At 35.2% G+C, this 19,425-nt stretch overlaps 1 protein-coding gene across 3 annotated transcripts in view; it reads left to right on the top strand.

Annotated features, from left to right (window-relative positions):
- The window catches only part of LOC118262938 (adenylyl cyclase 78C), a 139,142-nt gene that overhangs the window by 80,922 nt on the left and 38,795 nt on the right, over positions 1-19,425 (top strand). For all 3 annotated transcript variants that reach the window (XM_050697594.1, XM_050697595.1, XM_035574635.2), the window contains exon 3: positions 12,860-12,945. In XM_050697594.1, coding sequence (XP_050553551.1) covers positions 12,860-12,945 — 86 coding nt within the window. The remainder of the gene's footprint in view (positions 1-12,859; positions 12,946-19,425) is intronic.

The following is a 19,425-nucleotide window of genomic DNA, read 5'->3' as shown; positions in this document are numbered from 1 at the left end:
TTTACATGCGACTAAAGCACATGTATAGAAAATTCTAACGAATAAGGGTTGGGAAGAAAGCGGGCTTTCGGGTCACCAGACACGATCACTTCGAGGGTCCTCCTTTTCTTTGGAAACTATTCTCTGTTTCCTAAAATGAAAATCCTATGATGACCAAAACTATGCAACAGCGTAATAATATTTCATTCTAATAATATTTATTCTGTTTGTTATCGTGTCTATCCATTCTATAGAAGCCGGCGACATCGCTAGTACCTACTCATACAATATAAATCAATTTCCACCTACTCGTACTATTTACTTGTCCGTAATAACATCGTTCGATCAAATTGACTTTTGCCCCATCATTCAAGGTGCGCGAGGAATCCAATATGGCGGCGAGACGGACAAAAAGACTTGCACTAATTACTATTTGGACAACGCACGTACAAATAAATGGTCGACATTTATCTCTGAAACGCCGTAATGTGTTTACCTACTGATCAATTTTATTGCCATAATAGCTTTTTTTATTACCCCACTATGCTTGTAAATGATTGCATTACCCAGTTAAGGGTACTCCCCAAATGCTAGTTACATTTAGTATTGTAATCGATCGGTAAATAGGAGCTGTTAATGTTAATTATTGTTTTAAACTTTTGTTTGAACAAGGTAAAGCGAAGTACGTAATAGTTCAATAGTAAGAACTAAGACAGATACCTAAGTTTGTTTAATATCTTGTAATTTATGTAACTGGAGAGAAAAAGTTAATGTTCTACACCTAATCATACTAATATTATAAACGTAAAAGTTTATTTCTTTGGATGTTTGTCCGTCAATCACGCTGAAACTACTGAATGGATTTTGATGAAATTTTGTATGTAGACAGGGTATGACTTGGGTGATAGGTTACTTTTTGTCCCACGGAAACACGGGCGAAGCCGCTGGCAGAAGCTAGTATAATATATGTTATAATTATCTTTTGGTTGGCAAAACCCATGCTAGCCAAATTATAAATAACAAAGCCTGTCCCTAGTTGCATATAGGTGGCTATATCTAACAAGGCCTGTCTCTCTAGCTGTATACATATAGCTTTAAACAAACAGATCTATCTGAATATACAAATACTGACTCCTAACCCTATCCTAGGCAACCAAATGATGCGAAGGGGCACTCTGTCATATGGTAATGTATCGAGCCGGCACAACAAGCACAAACACCATTTTCATGCAGGAACATGCAGGTCGGGCACAAACTAGGCTCCGCAAATATTTGTTCCCTTGCCGAATTGAGAATGTCAGCCGAATAGAGGGCGGCCTTGTGTGCAGGACCGTTTTGGTTGATTTAGGATCGGACAAGAGAATTTATGGGATGTTGTCATCAACAATAAGTGAGGAATTCAAAGTCAAATACTTTGGTGTTGATTTGTCAATGTTTTCCTTTGCGATTGTGTCTACAAATATTTGGATTTTTGCCACAACTTATTTGAATTTTTCCGTATTATTCATATTTTCCCAATTTAGTTATTCATACTCTACAAGTGCGACTGCCGGCCATGGGGTCTTGTTGTTCGATTCCCCGGTCGGGCAAAGTATTACCGGGTTTTTTCTGTTTTCGAATATCTCTCAGTAGTATAGGACAGAGTCTGAAATTGTGCCCAGTATATGGCAATAGACTCACATCCTTTATAAAAAAAAAATCCAGACTTCTTGTTAATAAGAGGTATTCTGAAAACCAAAAATACTCAATAGTACGTACTTTGACCAACCTAATGATCGAACTTTAGATTCTACACAATAATGAATAGAGGAAATTACTTCTAAATTATCGATCAACTGGAATTTACCTGTACCAATATGTACGTATAGAACGCTTTTATTTCAGGGAAGAAAATCATCCAATGAATTCTCCTGCCTTGAGCGAGGCGAGAGGGAGTGTCACTCTTACCGACTAAAAACCACCCCGTTCCTTCTCTTGCTTTAAGCCGGAGCCCCGGTAACCTGGGGCCTTAGTCTGCTATTACAATTGTGTCAGAATGGTCGATCATTGAGCAGTGCAAGAGGGATGGAGCTACATATGTAGGTTGTATAGCTCCTTCCAATTGTAATAGCAGACTAAGGCCCCTGTTATGTTGTCCGCAGCTCCGGATCGTGCAGCCCTACTGAACCCCATCTGACCTATAGAATGATGCGTTCGTCATCAACTCCTGAGCATATCTTGTTTACATTTCTATATACTTGTACTTAAAAGGCTATTGACCTTTGTTACATTATTACTTCAGGTCACGTTTCCTCTCACATAATGTAGATAACACTTTATTATACGTAATATGTATTTGTGTACATAATATGTAGGTATACAATAAATTATACCTAGGCTTGGTATTATAATCTTAGTAATTTTATGAATGTTTATGAGTTTGTGTGAGATTCGGTAGTTCACACTCTACTTTGTTGAAAATATAACAAATTAACTTATTAATTAGTCTGCCTCGTTAGTCGAGTAGAACAAAGTATTACTGGACTTTTTAAAAATTATAACACAATTGCTGAAAAATGGGTGTACATTGTATAGTGCTATTACCTGTTATAAAATGCACCTCTGACTATCTCATCGGGGATAAAAGCCGTGACGATACGATACGAAAAGAAATTAACAATGTTACCCAACTATATACAAAATACTTACTACACCAAAATTGTAACCACACAATGCTTATTACAACAATACCAAAACTATGTCCAACTTGATGACGTCACGCGTTTTAATTGTCAATTAACAATTAATTGACCGCCTGTTGCTACTTGATATATGTAATTATATCACTATGATTAATGGCTTTATTATTACTATGTATTATTTATTAATTCTGGTCTTGTTAACCTAGTCTAGTTAATTGTGAGTAAGTAATATAAATAGTTTCAACTTATTGACATAGAATTCTTCTTCATGAAATAGGGATGATGACAGGGTGTGGAAATTAAAAACCTATTTGGGTAATGAAAAAAATGTTAGACACGTATTTTTTTATTTTGTCTTATAAGATAACAATACTTAGATAAAACATATCAAAGTTTAGGAGTGGGAGCAAATACGTCATTTCTACGTATTAAACGTACATAGAATTGATGTCAAGCGATTTTTTAAATCAATATAATATCTTAAAAAGTATTTGTTTATATAAGAAAATAAAAAATACGTGTGTAATGTATAAAAATTATCTACAAGACGGACATTAAAATAAAAATTAGTCATTTATACCATTGCAGTCTATGTAGACTGTAATTTATACGTATGTACCTATAAATGTAATAATCACAATTACCTATTTACTTTATACGACACCTATTTATACAGAGCTAATTAAATAACAATTAATTAATACATCTCCATAAAAATACTTTACAATAGTTTTTAGTATTCGACGACCACATATAAAAATAAATTCTAAAACAAGTTACCTAGAAGTGATGTATAAAAGTTTATTGCACGCCGATAATGTTTCTTTACGACGGCCCGCAGCGTGATCGCTGCGTACCGCGTTTTATTGGATAAACAGACAAACACTGTGATCGTAAATATATCATAGTAACTGTGCCAATATTATTTTGGTCACCGTTTCCCGATTTATGGGTGACTGTAGGTATTTAAGGGTTCGTCTACATTGACGTATTTTAAAGTGTGGGAGAACTATGCTTTGGCACGAATGGGCCGGCTCGACCGGAGTGATACCACGGCCTCACAGAAAACCAACGTGAAACAAAATAAGTGAGCCCGGGGCCCAATTACCCCTCATCCCCAAAAACCCAAAATAAATTCCTAACCCCAAAAGGCCGACAATGCATTTGTAACGCATCTGGTGTTTCAGTTGTTCATGGGCGGCGGTGATTGCTTACCATCAGGTGATCTGTCTGCCTGTTTACTGGCTTATACCGTAAACCAATATTTTGGTTAATATTGATGAATGATAATATAAATTTATTATTCACAAGACGTCCACAATCATGCATAATATAAGCCTTCCCTGAAGACGTACACACCGGTCTGTTAAAAGTTGAAAACGACCTTGCTGCTCGCTACAACCTTTATTAGGTCGTCTGTTTTCATTTTTATTCATACTAAAACATTTTGTATACTTCTTTTGTAAAAATGGACAAATTCCGCCACTAAACTCAACAAAACTTGTCTCTCATATCATAGTGTGCTACAAAATCATACATTACGCAAACACAATACCTATCATCAGACAATAAAAATATCCATCCATCATATTCTAAAATGAAAATGGCGCGAACCCTTACACCACAGACTGAAAAAATAACAGCCATTATACGTTCGACAATGGAAAGCTGCCAGTCAGCACTCTGCCTATTTCCCTACTCTATGATCACAAATGGGAGTGGGGACGATAGAACAGAATAGAATAGTAATTTTTTTTCTGAGTATATGGTATACATCGAGATCTTAATATATTATTCGGACTCCGTGCTACCACTGAAAATTTTTCGAACAACCGAAAATGCCTAGTAATACTTTTCTGGACCCGGGAATCGAACCCGAGACGACGCCAACGAGGCAATCAAAGTAAAATAAAATTATGGTATTAAATTCAACATTTTGATATTTAAACAGTTATCTATACTTATATCTGTCATATTAGAAATTACAATTAGTATCCATATAAAATAATTGTCTATTCGATCACACTGATAACAAAGTTTGGACTGACTATGCTAGTCACCTAAAGAGCGACGCACTCTTCGGAATTTGTTTTCGTGGACTAACTTTAGTTTCTAAGTGACAGCAGCGAATAGTTTCTGAGATACTTCTAGAAAGTTCTGAGTTAATTACTTGAAGTGGCTTCGCGTATTATTGTCGGTGACATATTGCCACTTTTCTGTCCTGTGTTAATGTAGGTTTGGTCTTATTATTAGATTACTTACTTAGATATTCAGAAAGCTACACGCTTTATAGTTTTAACTCAAATTAAATAAGTTTGCATAAAGTCCGCGCACGCTGCTCATGATGAAGAGTCCCTCTGTGACTCAAAAGTAGTATAGCTTTTCTCCTTTAATGTACGTAAATAAATTAGTTAATTTAGTTTGTCTCACATGGTATAAAAAAGCTTACATAGTTAATCAATTTGATTAAAAATTTAATCTACACTCTACTCTATATTGCATAATTTAAAAGCTATTAATAAATCATTTCAGTCTAAACCCGATTCGTTGAAGAGTTTCCGTTTGACGACGTAATAGGCCAGTGCAGATACCTCTAATAAAGGTAAAAAGTAAAAGAAATTTATAGTAGAATGAAACCTATTGGAAATGGAAGAAAATATGCTAAAACAAGAAAAAAATAAAAATTCCACTCCATCCGAGTTCGGGAAGTGGGGGGGAGGGAGGTTTTAAGAGTAAAAATCGGTTTATCGCAATTTTCGGCGAAACTACAAGTCCTATGAAAAAAAGTTAAATGGCAAAGTTGTAGGTAATAAAAAGATGTACAACTTTTGTATTTACACTTTTTTTATATTACCTCAAAATTTTGTGTAAAATTCAAAAAACTACGATTTTGGTTTTTTATTCTTATCTTTGACAAAAATATTTTTTATTGTACGAAATTTTGTGAAAACGTGCCTTTATATGTACCAAACACACTGTAATTTTTTTGGAATAGAAACAAATATTTTTTCTCCAGATATTAAATAAATACCGAAAAATTTGCCTAATTTTCAATCGAAAATTCACGCGTCAAAATATCAGCTTTTTTATAAAATTCTGTGGGCTGTTTGTTCGTTGAAATCTCTACTTTTCGATAATTTAAAAAAAATTACGTTACCATGGAAAATGTTCTCAAAAAACGCAATAAACTAAAAAAACTCGAATCGAAAAAAATTTTTTTCATCATTATGCACAATTTTGAGCTATTTATTACAATTAACTCATGTAGCGTAAGATTTAATGGTACATTGACAATTTAAAAAAAAATATAAAATAAAACATTCTACTATGATTAACAATCAAATAAGTTAATAATGTTTATATGTGATAAGACATCTACAATGTTATAAGAAAGTTGTAGAATTTTGTTTTAATTAAATACGTAGATACTTATTTGTTGCTATTTGAAGATAATTTATAAACCTTTTTTATTTTTTAAGGTGGCAAAATCATTCAATCCAATCCAATGACCTCTCTCGCCTTAGGTGAGGCGAGAGGGAGTGTCAGACTCTTACTGACTAAAAACCACCCTGTTCCTAGTCCTGCTTTTCGAGCCGGAACCCCGGTAAACCCGCTAGGTAGACCGCAGATCCGGATCAGGCATCAGCCATACCAGACACCATCTGAGGTGGTCTGATGGCTCTTTGAGGCGCGCGCGGAACGCGACGCGCCGCATGCACGGGTCTAGTTCTGTTCGGGCGGCAAGCTACCCTTGCTCGCCGTCTACAGACCCGTACTTACGGAGGCCAGAGTTCTTTGCGCGATCCCCGACGCGAGTGTCTGCCACGAAGGCTGGGGGGTGAGGAGGTTCGTTCTTTCACGTGTCCCGCCTCCTTCTTTGCTAGCATGACTGCTTCGCAGAAGGAGGAGACGTCATCCCAGTCTCGCTCGCTCCTCCGGAGACACTCCGGGCGTCGGGAATCGCGCGACGATTTTCAGCCACCGTTCACTATCACTTGTTTTTTCAAAACATTTTTCATAGTAACGGTTATTTTTTACACTATCGAAAAGTAGAGATTTCAACGAATAAAAGGCTCACCGAATTTTGTAAAAAAACTGATATTTTGACGCGTGAATTTTCGTTTGAAAATTAGGATAATTTTTCGGTATTTAATCAATATCTAGTAAAATAATATTGTTTTTAATTCCAAAAAATTACAGTGTGTTTGGTACATATAAAGACATGTTTTCACAAAATTTCGTTAAAAAAATATTTTTGTCAAAGATAGGAATAAAAAACCGAAATCGTAGTATTTTTAATTTTCCACAAAATTTTGGGGTGATATAAAAAAGTGTAAATACAAAAGTTGTAGATCTTTTTATTACCTACAACTTTGCCATTTAACTTTTTTTCATAGGACTTGTAGTTTCGCCGAAAATTGCGATAAACCGATTTTTACTCTTAAAACCTCCCTCCCCCCCACTTCCCGAACTCGGTTGGAGTGGAATTTTTTTTTTTCGGGTTTTAGCATATTTTCTTCCATTTCCAATAGGTTTCATTCTACTATAAATTTCTTTTATTTCAAAACCTATCTGCACTGGCCTAGAAGCACAACTTTAACAGAAACTTGACAGCTCATAAATAAAGATGGAAGTTTGAAGAACTTGTTCTCGAAATTGTTTTCTATTGTTCGATAAATAAAAATTTAGTAAAGTACGGTACTGAAAAAAATCAGAGGATTAATAAAAAATCATTAAACTACACTTTAAGTACCCGTTGATTGAATTTCCTCTCTAATTTCTTCTTCTTGTTATCGCAAGGAAAAAAATCAAGAAAATCCAGATAGTTCATAGATAAAAAATGTTATGTAAGTAAATTATAAACAAAGCAAATAAAGAAACGAAATCCTTTATAATAATCAACCATAATATATGAACTCTTATTAAAATAAAAACTTAATCGAAGTAAGAAGTACCTACTTTACAAATTACTCCATCCCTTAGGCAACGAGGTGGCCAAATTAATTAAATTAAATGAAGCAAAACTAATTAAGGTTCATATAATTTTATTTTACACGAAGGTATACCCGATATTTAGTAAACGAAAACCACACAAAAGGTAAACCATTTTCGGCAATTTTCGGGCCTTACAATGTATTTCCTAGAATATGCTGTCTCAAATTGTAAACAGTTTAGAAAAATGAACATAAACATTATGACTATCTAAATATTACCCCCCTTTCAAATCTTCCCAATCCCCAATTCCCCAACAACCCTTAAATTCCTAACCCCCAAAAGGCCAGCAACGCGCTTGTAACACCTCTGGTGTTTCAAGTGTCCATAGGCAACGGCGATTGCTTATCATACGGTGATCCGTCTGATCTGGTTTCGGCTTATTCCATAAAAAAAAAAATATAAATTGAAATTGTAGATAACATAGACAAGATACAGTTTGAAAATAGAATAGAAAACGAAGGCGCCATTTTGATGAAAGCTCATAGACTAGCTTGACGTTTCTGTCACATTCATAAAGATTAATGGATACGATTATGGCGCAAGGTATTATGACATACAGCCTTTAGTGTCATCACTCATAATATTCGTTGGTAATTAATTTCTACCTTACGATAAATTATTTAAGTATTTTAATCATTTTTATTGTTTGAATAACAGTTAGTTGATATTAATAATAATTAATACTGTCTGTCTCGTTTGTCGAGTGGTCGCAAATGCGATTTCCGGAAAAGGGGCCTCGGGTTCGATTCCGGGGTCGGGCAAAGTATTTTTTTTTTTTAATGGGACAAGGCCGCCACAACCTCCCATACCGCTGCAACTCCTGTAAGCCAGGATCTACAGTAGATACAAACATGAAAACACCGGAACACTGAAGTCCGGCGCGTCCCAGGGAAATGAATGACTGTCTTGGATCCCGCAACGAAACAAATCAGAAGATGTTATTAGAGGAGAAGAAAAAAAAACGATAGTTTCCACTTCCCTCGGTGAATTTAATGCAGGAGACAGGATGACTTAAGCCTTAAGGCACAAGGCACAAAGTATACCACCGGGCAAAGTATTACTGGGCTTTTTTAGGATTTTCGAAAAATTTCTCAGTAGTAGCACGGAGTCTGGGATTTTGCCCAATATATGGCAATAGGCTCACCCCCTATTACATGAGCTCGTGTATTCCCACGCGTGGATGTGCTTTTAAGAATGTAGGACACAATTCGAAGGTCGCACACATCCGATAAAACAACATTATGTATTTGCGAGCTCCATATTTGTTTTGCGTCATCAGATTATAAATAACAAGTGAATATATTTGCATATACATTTTGTTCGCGTGGACTACGTATATCTTATCTGTGTAATCTTGATGCATATCTGTGCTGCTCTGGAACGTCGATAATAGTGATGTGTGAGCACTTTTACTGTGTAATTCCCGGGTTTTTTGACATCATAATAAAATTAGATGAACCTTTACTTTTAGGCTTATTTGGTGATGTAATAACGCTGGTTGAATGCATAATAAAATAATTCAGTTGATAACTAAATTTATATTTAAGTTTATTTCAAAAATATCCTTTATTATCCCAAATATATCCAATAAAACAGTGTAACCAAGAATTGTATTGTGAATCTGATTGAAAAAGTGTAACCTGTGGAGTTTCTTGCTCGTTCTTCTCCATAGGAATATATACTTTGAAACGAGCTTCACTAGAAGACTGGCCGACAGACACACGTTTTGTTTTTTTTTTTATATTGTAATAATTGCTTTGACACTACTATTGAAACTACTATTCGAAATAAATAATTTTGTCTTTGACTATACGTTAAAAATAAAGTTCGCGGACCACAAGCCAAGTCACTCAAAGTACGAGGTATTTACATACGTAGAGCTACGTGTTTGTAAAACCCCACAAGCAAAGGGACTTTACGTCTTGAAGGCGCTTAAATTACACAAAACGGGGCGCCCCGGGAATAGGCAAATTTGCACAGCACTAGAACAGCGTTTAAAATATTCCGTCTATGTCTTCACTGCAGTGCTGTTATTTACGAAGACAATTTTGTCCTCAGACGAAGCTTAAACTAAGGAAATTGTGTTCTATGCAATGTTTTTACTTAGAACACGGAACATAAATAAGGAAATAGGTGTATACGATGCTAAAATCACGTCACTCCTTGTTGGTAAGACAACTTAATCCAAACTAAGGCTTATTTATGCTTGACCGTGCCGTCTCTAACCGAACTGGGCTTGGTTTCATAAATAAACATGTTTGAGGTTACCCTGGAACACGTCTCGAGTTTATACAACTGTGCTATTTGTCTAACTTAAATACTGAATTATATGCCCTAATTTTAGGTGAATAAAGTCCATTCCATAAAATTATTATCCATTTTTTTAAACTACGTCCATAATCTCAGTAGAGATTTCTTTTTTGAGATATAAAAGTGTTTTCTTAAATCGACACAGCACCTATCTATCTTCGTCTAAGGGATTAAATGAAGGAACCTCTAAGATGGTTCTACTGGATTTCCTCAGGCTAAAAGAGGTATCTAAATACCACTTCAACTTAATAAAATGACGTGTAATTTAGTAACCTTCGGGGGTCACAAAAATATCGTTAAGGAACCAGATAACATGGTTGGAAATTACCAAAAATTGTTCTAGACAAAATGATCATTAGCTCCATTAAATTCCATACTCCATTAAAAAAAATATTTCCAAAAAATACTTATTATTTTTCCACGTTGCCATTTTTTTACTTTTAAACTGCCTGTTGGTGTCTCTTTTTATAGAAACCGCGAAACCGAATTAAACCCTTTAAACTGTGATCTCAACCAACTCGCTTACTATCATGGAGATGACAACAAACCCCTTTTACAACGTTGGTCAATAGTCCAACAGTGGATTATCAAGGACTGTCAAAGTGAATTCACAAAAAACAACACTAACCTAATAGGGACTATCATGGTTATTGCTCAATAAATGTAGAAAGATTTTTATTGTCCAATCACAGCAGCTGTTAAATATTGAACGTCAAATGGTGCGACATTAGCTAATTCCTTATTGGACGAAGAACGAGAAGCTCAAACTGACGCCATTTGGTGAGCAAAAATACGGTTTTTGCATTTAGAACAGTACCCTCAGTACGAGTTTGCTTTCGTTTAAAGTAATCGAAACTAAGCCGCGGTCGCTCTGATTGGCCGGTGAGAATGAACCAACCAATCAGAGTGCCGTACGTGCTCCCGTTTCGTCGTTTTCGTTCATCTGTATTGGACGAAGCACGAGAGGCTCACACTGGCGCCATCTGGTAAGCAAAAATACGGTTGGTCCCATAGATTGTCATATATCATCACATATACTATCCCACACCATTCTTTTTTTACCCTTAAAGGAAGGTATGCAGTAGTCAGTAGTCCGGGATATGTGTTGCTTTCCCATCACTATTATGGTTGAAGTGTGAATGGAGCTAACTACATAGTATGGCGACCGACCCACGCCTTCTCAGTATGCATATGTATGAGTGATCAGAGAGCCAGAATGAACCTGATTGCTGATCGTCTGAAGAACTTGAAGGTCACTGGAATAGATCATGTATTTATAGGTTATTTTTGACAGTTGAAAGGGAAATATAATATATTGGTTACTCTTTGTTAAAATGGTAAATAATTTCTATAAAAAATAGCAATAACAACGATAGCGGCGTCGAGTTCGACTCTCGAGTCCATATTAGGTATTAGGATATATTCAGTCTTTTGAAAATCACTTGTCTTAAGCACGTGGAATTATGAAGTTCTACTCATTGTTTGTCAAAAGACTCATTTCTGTAACACGGGCCTTTTAGGACACCGTGGTGAAAATAAGGTATTACATGTACACCCTTACTTAGCCCTGTATCCCTAAAGGTTGGTTCATATCTGACGGAACATGCTTCGGGTATCATCGGTCGACAAATGCATAGAAAAGAACTTGACCTTGACTTGACACGCGTATGATGATACGTTAGTACAACCGTTGATACGCTCGACGTATTTTACGTCAGACATGAACCGACCCTAATCTTGCATAAACTAAATAGATCTAATATTTCTCCTTTTAATATACTTGAAGCATGACAATTATTATGTTTTAAAATGTATAATTAAATGTAGCCACCTCAAGTACCTACAATATTTGACAACTAAATTAATGAGATACTTTATTTGACTAGAGGTATAACACTAATTAAATTCTGAGGCAACATCACTATAATTTAATTTTAATTAAATTACAAAATTCAATATGAAAGACCGAACATACTATGAGCGTTTTATTTAAATATCCACCTTACGACACTCACTTCAAAGTGTTTTTTTTGAAAAATGGGTTATTTAATTAACTACGTTTTAGTTACGGTATTAATTTTCTTTTATGGTCTTAAAAAGAAACATTTTTGGTTTAAATTGATTATGTGTATTTATTATGATTGATATGCTATTGAATTGCCATGCATCGAAGCCTAACCATAACACTTTTGTTGTATTTTTAATCATCATCATCATATCAGCCACGAGACGTCCACTGCTGAACATATACCTTGAATTCAAGAATATCTTAATCAAAAATCACGCTTGATCTTTGCCCAACACACAAGCCAAACAACTATGATATACCTAGTCTGATCACATTCAACACAATGTCTTCGCTTCATGTTTCAATGGCATGCTTTCATCTAAACTTGTAAAGTGTTTGCGAAAACCGGTCAATCTGTCAAGTGACACTTGGTTTCAAATCGTTGACGTAGACGTTCAGGTCTCAAAAGTTTGCAACTTAATGAAAAGGCTTTAGACTTTATATTTCGAACACTAATCTCATTAGTTAACTGGAGTATCACGCCTTTTATGGCCCGAAAGATTAAGCAAAAGTGTACAATGTGTATATTAAAATGTAAAACCATTTTAACCAGATACATTACGCATCGGACGTAATAGAACATGAGCTTCAACAGACTAATCTATGGACCAATATAGGTATAGCAATCTCCATATTACTTACTATAATACATTGGTGCTTTATCCGACCTCGCAAACGAAACTGAAGCCGTTTGCTCGTCAGACACTCCTGCAACCGCCAAAAAAGCAACACGCAAAGTATTATTGAAATTTAAATAAGATTTCTTAATTAATCACTCATAATTTTTTAATATCTTATCTTAACATAAATTTGCTTTGCTTTGCAGGTCACAATTGGTTGGAAACCATGGTGGAGCTTCCTTCAGGAGTGGGCGAGGAGGAAGACCATCACCATACGTGGACCACTGGCAACGTGAGTACAAACTTCATCGAGTAATAAAATTACATATAATATTTTTATCAACTTAGATTAGACTAGTTTCGAGCCAGACACGGGACCTATAATCATGAGCAGCAAACGCGGCGTTTACTGCATTGATAGACACCCATACACCCGTACACGCTGCTGCAACTAGTTGTTAAAGACAACAAATAATAAGAACACTAAATTAAAATCTTCTTTTAACTGACATAACTGAGCAAACTTATGGTCAAATACTCAAACACCACTTAATTTTAAGACGCTCTCAAGAGTAGTTCTGTCACTACCTTCAAGAAAAGAGCATACTTCTTTTTACAAGGCCGGCAAGTCGTTTGCTACCTATTCCATAAAAAAACTACAAATTCTTTATTAAATGACAGAGATAGCAGGATATTTAAGCACAACTTAAAATTGAGTAGCATTTCAACCACTCCCTTGAAATAGTATGAACTCATCACAATGTAGCTTAGAACAAAAGCTTAGAAACGGCCAGGCAAGCCATTTGTAAAGACAGTCACACAACTTCTGCTAGCGCCCTTTGTATGCAGTGAAATAATGGAAGGTGCACACTGTATCAAAGTTAAACCATGGCATAGTACACTTGGCTCCACATGAAGCTATGAAAACCAGTATAAACTAACCGTCCAATGTACGTAAAGCTCATATAAAGCGAGACCAAGATACACTGGTTTTGTATATCTTAATATGTAACCGTGTATAGTGACTGGTCACTTTGCAACATTGTAGAAGTAAATCCAAAGTTATGAGTATTTTGTCTGTGACTTTGATTGCCATGTTTAGGGTTCTGTACCCTGTTACCTACATGTTAGGTTCTGTAGGTCTTCTCTGGTTCTCGAATACGAAGTTTCGTTTAATCTTCGACCACAAGCGTTTGTAGGTTTTATTAATTTACTAATACAATTATTTGAAATAACTTTTTATTTTTAATTTCAAATCTAAACCTATTTATTTATATTTCATTTGTTCATTTTTGTTCACAAAAGTTTCCAATAATAACTACAATATGTAGCCAGCGTGAATTAATCAACCAATCAGAGCGCCGAACGCACATTCGTTTCGATCTCAGATATACTAGAAATAACCGGGTTTTATTGTCTAACATTTTTAGAGTATTACATTTAGGATATTACATTACATACATAGGGTATTACATTATTGTATAACATTTTCAGGGCGGTTGTTGCTTAGAGTACCTACCTGCCTTGTCAGCTATTTTTTAGGGGTGACATCTCATCAGGTGACTCGTAAGTTAGTACGAGTATATCGGCTAATATCGTAAACAAATACGAAATCTACTGTTTCGTTTGCTCATATTTACTCGCATATTTACCCTATTTTAGTAAGCCTCTACTAAGCAACCAGATGTCATCACATAAAGAACTCGCTCGTAACACATTTCATTATATTAAGAGACTGAGTGACACTTAACCGATTTTATTTATTGGATACTCGTACTTATGTAACTTTTCTTGTTACGCTAGATTGCTCATATAAGTGTTCTATAGTAAGTGGGGATCATAAAAACTTGTTTGTCTTGCATTGAAAGTGGATGAAAGGCGTAGTTTTCACTTATAGAAGGATTCAGACGAGCCTACCGTCTGATTGGCCGGCTCTAATGTAACCACCAATCAGAGTGCCGAACGCGCTTTCGTTTCGATTACGTTAAATGTAAAGCAAACCCCAGAAGTGTCAAACATAATTTTTAAGCTTTTAAAAGCAGAAATTTAATATTTAAACTCTTTATACTAGAGGTTCCCAACCGCAGAAGAAGTTCCGCAGAAGATAAAAAACATTCTCAGAGACATTGAATGATTACTTAAACTATTCCTTAGTAACGGTTTTGTTTAAAAAAAAAAGTTGCTAACAATTAATTAAGTAGCTATTAAATGACTCTCCAGTACAGCAGTAAATAGCAGACAGAGCTAATGAATCAAAATTATCTAAAATTAATTGCCAAAATAAACAAACATCTCATTATTCACTCAAACAGCCATTCGTTCACATCAAATTATCTACACCGAAAACTTTAATTCAAACGAAACAATCTTGTTTAAACAAATAAATTACGTAACAGAACTACGATAAAATAAACTAAGTCATGCTTTTAAAAGTGTTTAAACAAAAGTTTGTGTGCGAGACAGACAGACAGAGCAGACTTGACGACGCCACCTTATTTATTTGGTGCACTGAGTAATGTTTGCAGTTTTATATATAGACTAAGTTTATTTTAACAACGTTCAAACAAGTTCGTGTTGTTGTGTGTTAATGCTTCTGTCTAATATATCTAATAATATAGTGGCCCTTAGTTCGATGTAAAGATCTTTCAATCACGAAGTTTTATATCTGTGGTACCAATACAAGACCGATATAGCGATAGCCTCTTTTGCTAGATAAGCCTCCTTTGTTATCTCTTCAAACATTGAACAGAAGTCTAGACTCGACTCTGTGAAAAGTTTAAGAATATAATACAGGGTGTAAGCGGAACGCTCCCGAAAAACGCCACAAATTGTTTGTTTTTATAATTTTAATCGTTTTTGTGTTTGTATTATTCATGCTATATTAAAATTCAGCATTAGATTACAACTATTATTACTTAAAATAAACATTGAATTCTTTTTTTTTTTAAATAATACACGTTTTTTACCATCACCTGTTTGCGACGTTTGGGAGCGTTTTATTTTATTTTTATTTATTTAGGACAACAAACAATTGCGTTATACAGCTTAAATATAAAACACTTTACATATTATTTAGGTAATAACACAACCAGCACCGTTATCCACAAAATAATGCAGTACAAAATATAATAAAAAAGGTACAGGCAGACTAAGGCTGAAGCTTGGTTGCCCGAAAAGTCAACGTCCGCCAAGCTATGACCAGCAGCAATATCTTTTTAGTAAAATTTCGCTCAAACCACAACCCGTCGAACGTCAACCCCCCGAACACCAGAGTACAAATTGGTTATTATTATTACTTAATATTACAATTCTGTTTTAATTTTAGTGAACATTCATTATTTTTGGGTTAAAAGTTAAGTATTTAGATAAATTTTACTTAGATAGAATAGCGAAAAATGTTGGTTACAAATCTACATTAAAATCAAAATGTGGGCTTATTATGGTGAATATTTAGGTATGATTTAAAATTACTGTACTTAGTGGTAAGTTAAATTAAACATAGGTAAGCCAAAGTTTAATGATACATTGACATTATTCACATTGTTGAGAGGAACTTTGAATGTTTTTTTCTTGGATACATCTCTTAAATTTTGCAAGTGACAAGACAAATAAGTCGATATCAGAGAAATTGTCGTTATAGCTTTTCATAATACGCCGTAAAGGAGCTCGCTTGCCCGCATTAGTCCTGCATGGCTTGAGAGCAAATAGGCTGTGAGCATAAGTATTACGAATACGTTGGGAACGACTCGGTATACGAATATAAATTTGATTTATAAGGTTAGTGCAATCTATTTGATTTCGACATATTTTATATAAGAATGATTGGTCAAGATACAATCTCCTTAATTTAAGAGTTGACAATGAGAACTTTTCCAGAAGGGTATGATACGAAGACCGTTTTCTAAAGATTATATAGTTAACATAACGAAGACATTTACGTTGTACTGATTCTAGTTGGTCACTGTATTTATCATAGAGTGGATTCCAGACACATGTGGCATATTCAAGTTGAGATCTAATTAGTGACTTGTATAGTAGCAAAAATGTCGAGGGCTTTTTGAACAAGTTGCAGGTCCGCTTTATAAAACCGTAAAGTTGATAACCTTTAGTTGTGATGTGATCAACATGAGCATCAAAGTGCAATTTTGAGTCAAAGAGTACACCCAAGTCTTTAATTAAGGAAACCCTTTCTAAAGGAGTCTGACAAAGTGAATATGTAAAATGAACGACATTAATTTTTTTTGTGAAAGAGATAGATTTACATTTGGGGAGACTTAGTTGCAATTTATTTGCTACACAGTATGCCGAGAATCGATCCAGGTCCTCCTGCAATTTTACACAGTCATCAGTAGAACTTATTTTACGAAAAACTTTAAGGTCGTCGGCATACAACAGAAAATTGCAATTTTTAAAGCATGTATTTATGTCATTTACGAATAATACGAAAAGCAGTGGTCCCAAAATAGAGCCCTGCGGCACACCAGATGTCACGCTGACCACGTCAGAGGAAAACCCCTGTACTACAACCCTCTGACTTCTATTTCTAACGTACGATGCAAACCAGCGAAGCAGACTCCCACGAATACCGTTAAATTCGATTTTTTGCAAAAGCATAGTGTGGTCCACCTTGTCAAAAGCCTTGCATAAATTGAATCAACCTGCAATTGATTGTCTATATTTTCGAATAAAATATTTGAGTACAAGACTAAGTTGCTTACAGTGGACCGTCCAAGAACAAAACCATGCTGTTCTGGTATGATAATATTATGTAAGATAGGATAGATTGCGTTATGGACTAGCCGCTCCAAAACTTTTGACAAGGTGGGCAGCAACGATATTGGACGATAGTTAGTAACGTCGTTTTTGGTGCCACTTTTAAATACCGGCGTTATATGAGCAACTTTCCATGCCTGAGGAACAATGCCCTCTTTAAGGCTTCGGTTAAATAAATTAAGTAACGGCACACCTATTGACTCAGCAGAGTATTTCAAAAAGAAAGGAGGAATACCGTCGGGCCCGCAACTTTTGGTTACATCTAGCGATTTGAGAGATTTAACTATCGTATCCCTAGAGAATGTCAGATCCGTTATAAGTACTTGGCTGTCTGACGGTGTAATTGAATCACTACTATTATTGGATGTAGGTTCATAAACAGAGCTAAAAAACTTTGAAAATAATTTGCAAACGTCCACCGGCCCGCTGCACTCCTCATTGTTATAAGACATAGTGTTTGGTATACCTGTATTCCTTTTATGGCTTTTAATAAATGACCAAAATTGTTTTACATCTTTCTGTATATTGCTTTCAACAGCGTGCAGATACCTATTAAAACAATCAGCAGAAAGCAGCTTAAATCTCCTGCGATATAAAGAAAATTGCTCGTAATCCATACAATTTTTATATTTTTTCCACTTACACCAGGCCTTTTCTTTGTTTTTAAAAATGTGTATCAAGGGACGAGAGAACCAAATCGGATATTCGCTACATTTAACCGGCCGCATTGGTACATGAGATTTAATAATTTTGTAAATAGTTTCATAAAAACATTGAGTAGCAGAGTCTAAAGATGAATTATCTAAAACTGACAGCCAGTCAATTTCGTTTATCTCATTATTAATAGCAGTGTAGTTAGCCTCAATAAAACGATACCTCGGCGCCGAGCATCGAGCCATGGGTGCCTGCATTAATTCAAAGGAGATAATTGTCATAAAAGGCGGATGAAATACGTCCACAGGTATTATGGGAGTTGGTGCGGGCTCACATGCACAAACATCATTAGAAATTAATAAATCTAACGTGCGGTTTAACTGATTTTTTGTATTATTATATTGTTTACAATTTAATGTCGATAAAAAATTAAGAAGTAGGATTTCCAATGGGCTATTGTTATTGTGTATGCAGGGCATAAGAGCAGGTGAGTTATACGCAACCCATTCGATGTGTGGTAGGTTAAAATCTCCAAAAATATAAATATTACTTATAGTAATGCTAGACATTTCCTTTTCAAGCAAATAAAATAACGATTGGTAGGTACTTAGCGTTTGGTTTGGTGGAATGTATATGCCGCATACAGTATGGTACATATTCACAGTCTTAGAATAAAATTTTAAAAGAACGTAGTCTATATTATGAGGCATCGTGTGATAACAATCGTCCTGACAAAGCGTCGTCATTAGTTCGCAACGCGTTGCGTTTAGACCGCGGCGAACGGCTATCAAAACGCCCCCACCGTCAGACTTACCGCTCAACACACGGTTTCTATCACAACGATAAACAATATATCTTGAGTCAATGAATTCGGCATCGTCAATATCGGGTACTAACCAGGTCTCCGATAAAATAATGATATCGTGGGAGTCCGCCAGAATATTATTGTACAAAGTATTTAGTTTGGTTCTTAACCCTCGGCAGTTTTGATAATATATCGAGATTTTACTGGTCATTATTCTGAATAAAAATGTAAATAAATGTTACTGGTAGAAGAGAAAACAAGTGACTCACCGTCTGACATAATAATTTACCTAATCCGCAGCGACCACAATTGAGGTACATACCGATTTCTGATACTATACTATAATCAAAAGCACTACACAACATGTAATTCGTCTTGCCAATCACCTTAACATCACATTTATATGAATGTACAACGATTAATTTCAACTTTAAAGCGAATAAATAGTCATTAAAATATCTTATAACAAAAGTACACATGACGGTGGAAGTAAAAACGAAAATATAAGCATTCGCAAGCTCCGTCAACCCACAGAGTAAT

The sequence above is a fragment of the Spodoptera frugiperda genome, chromosome 12 (assembly GCF_023101765.2).
Source record: "Spodoptera frugiperda isolate SF20-4 chromosome 12, AGI-APGP_CSIRO_Sfru_2.0, whole genome shotgun sequence".
NCBI lineage: Eukaryota > Metazoa > Arthropoda > Insecta > Lepidoptera > Noctuidae > Spodoptera > Spodoptera frugiperda.
Note: the sequence above shows the minus strand (reverse complement) of the source record. Positions and strands in the feature narration are given on the sequence as shown.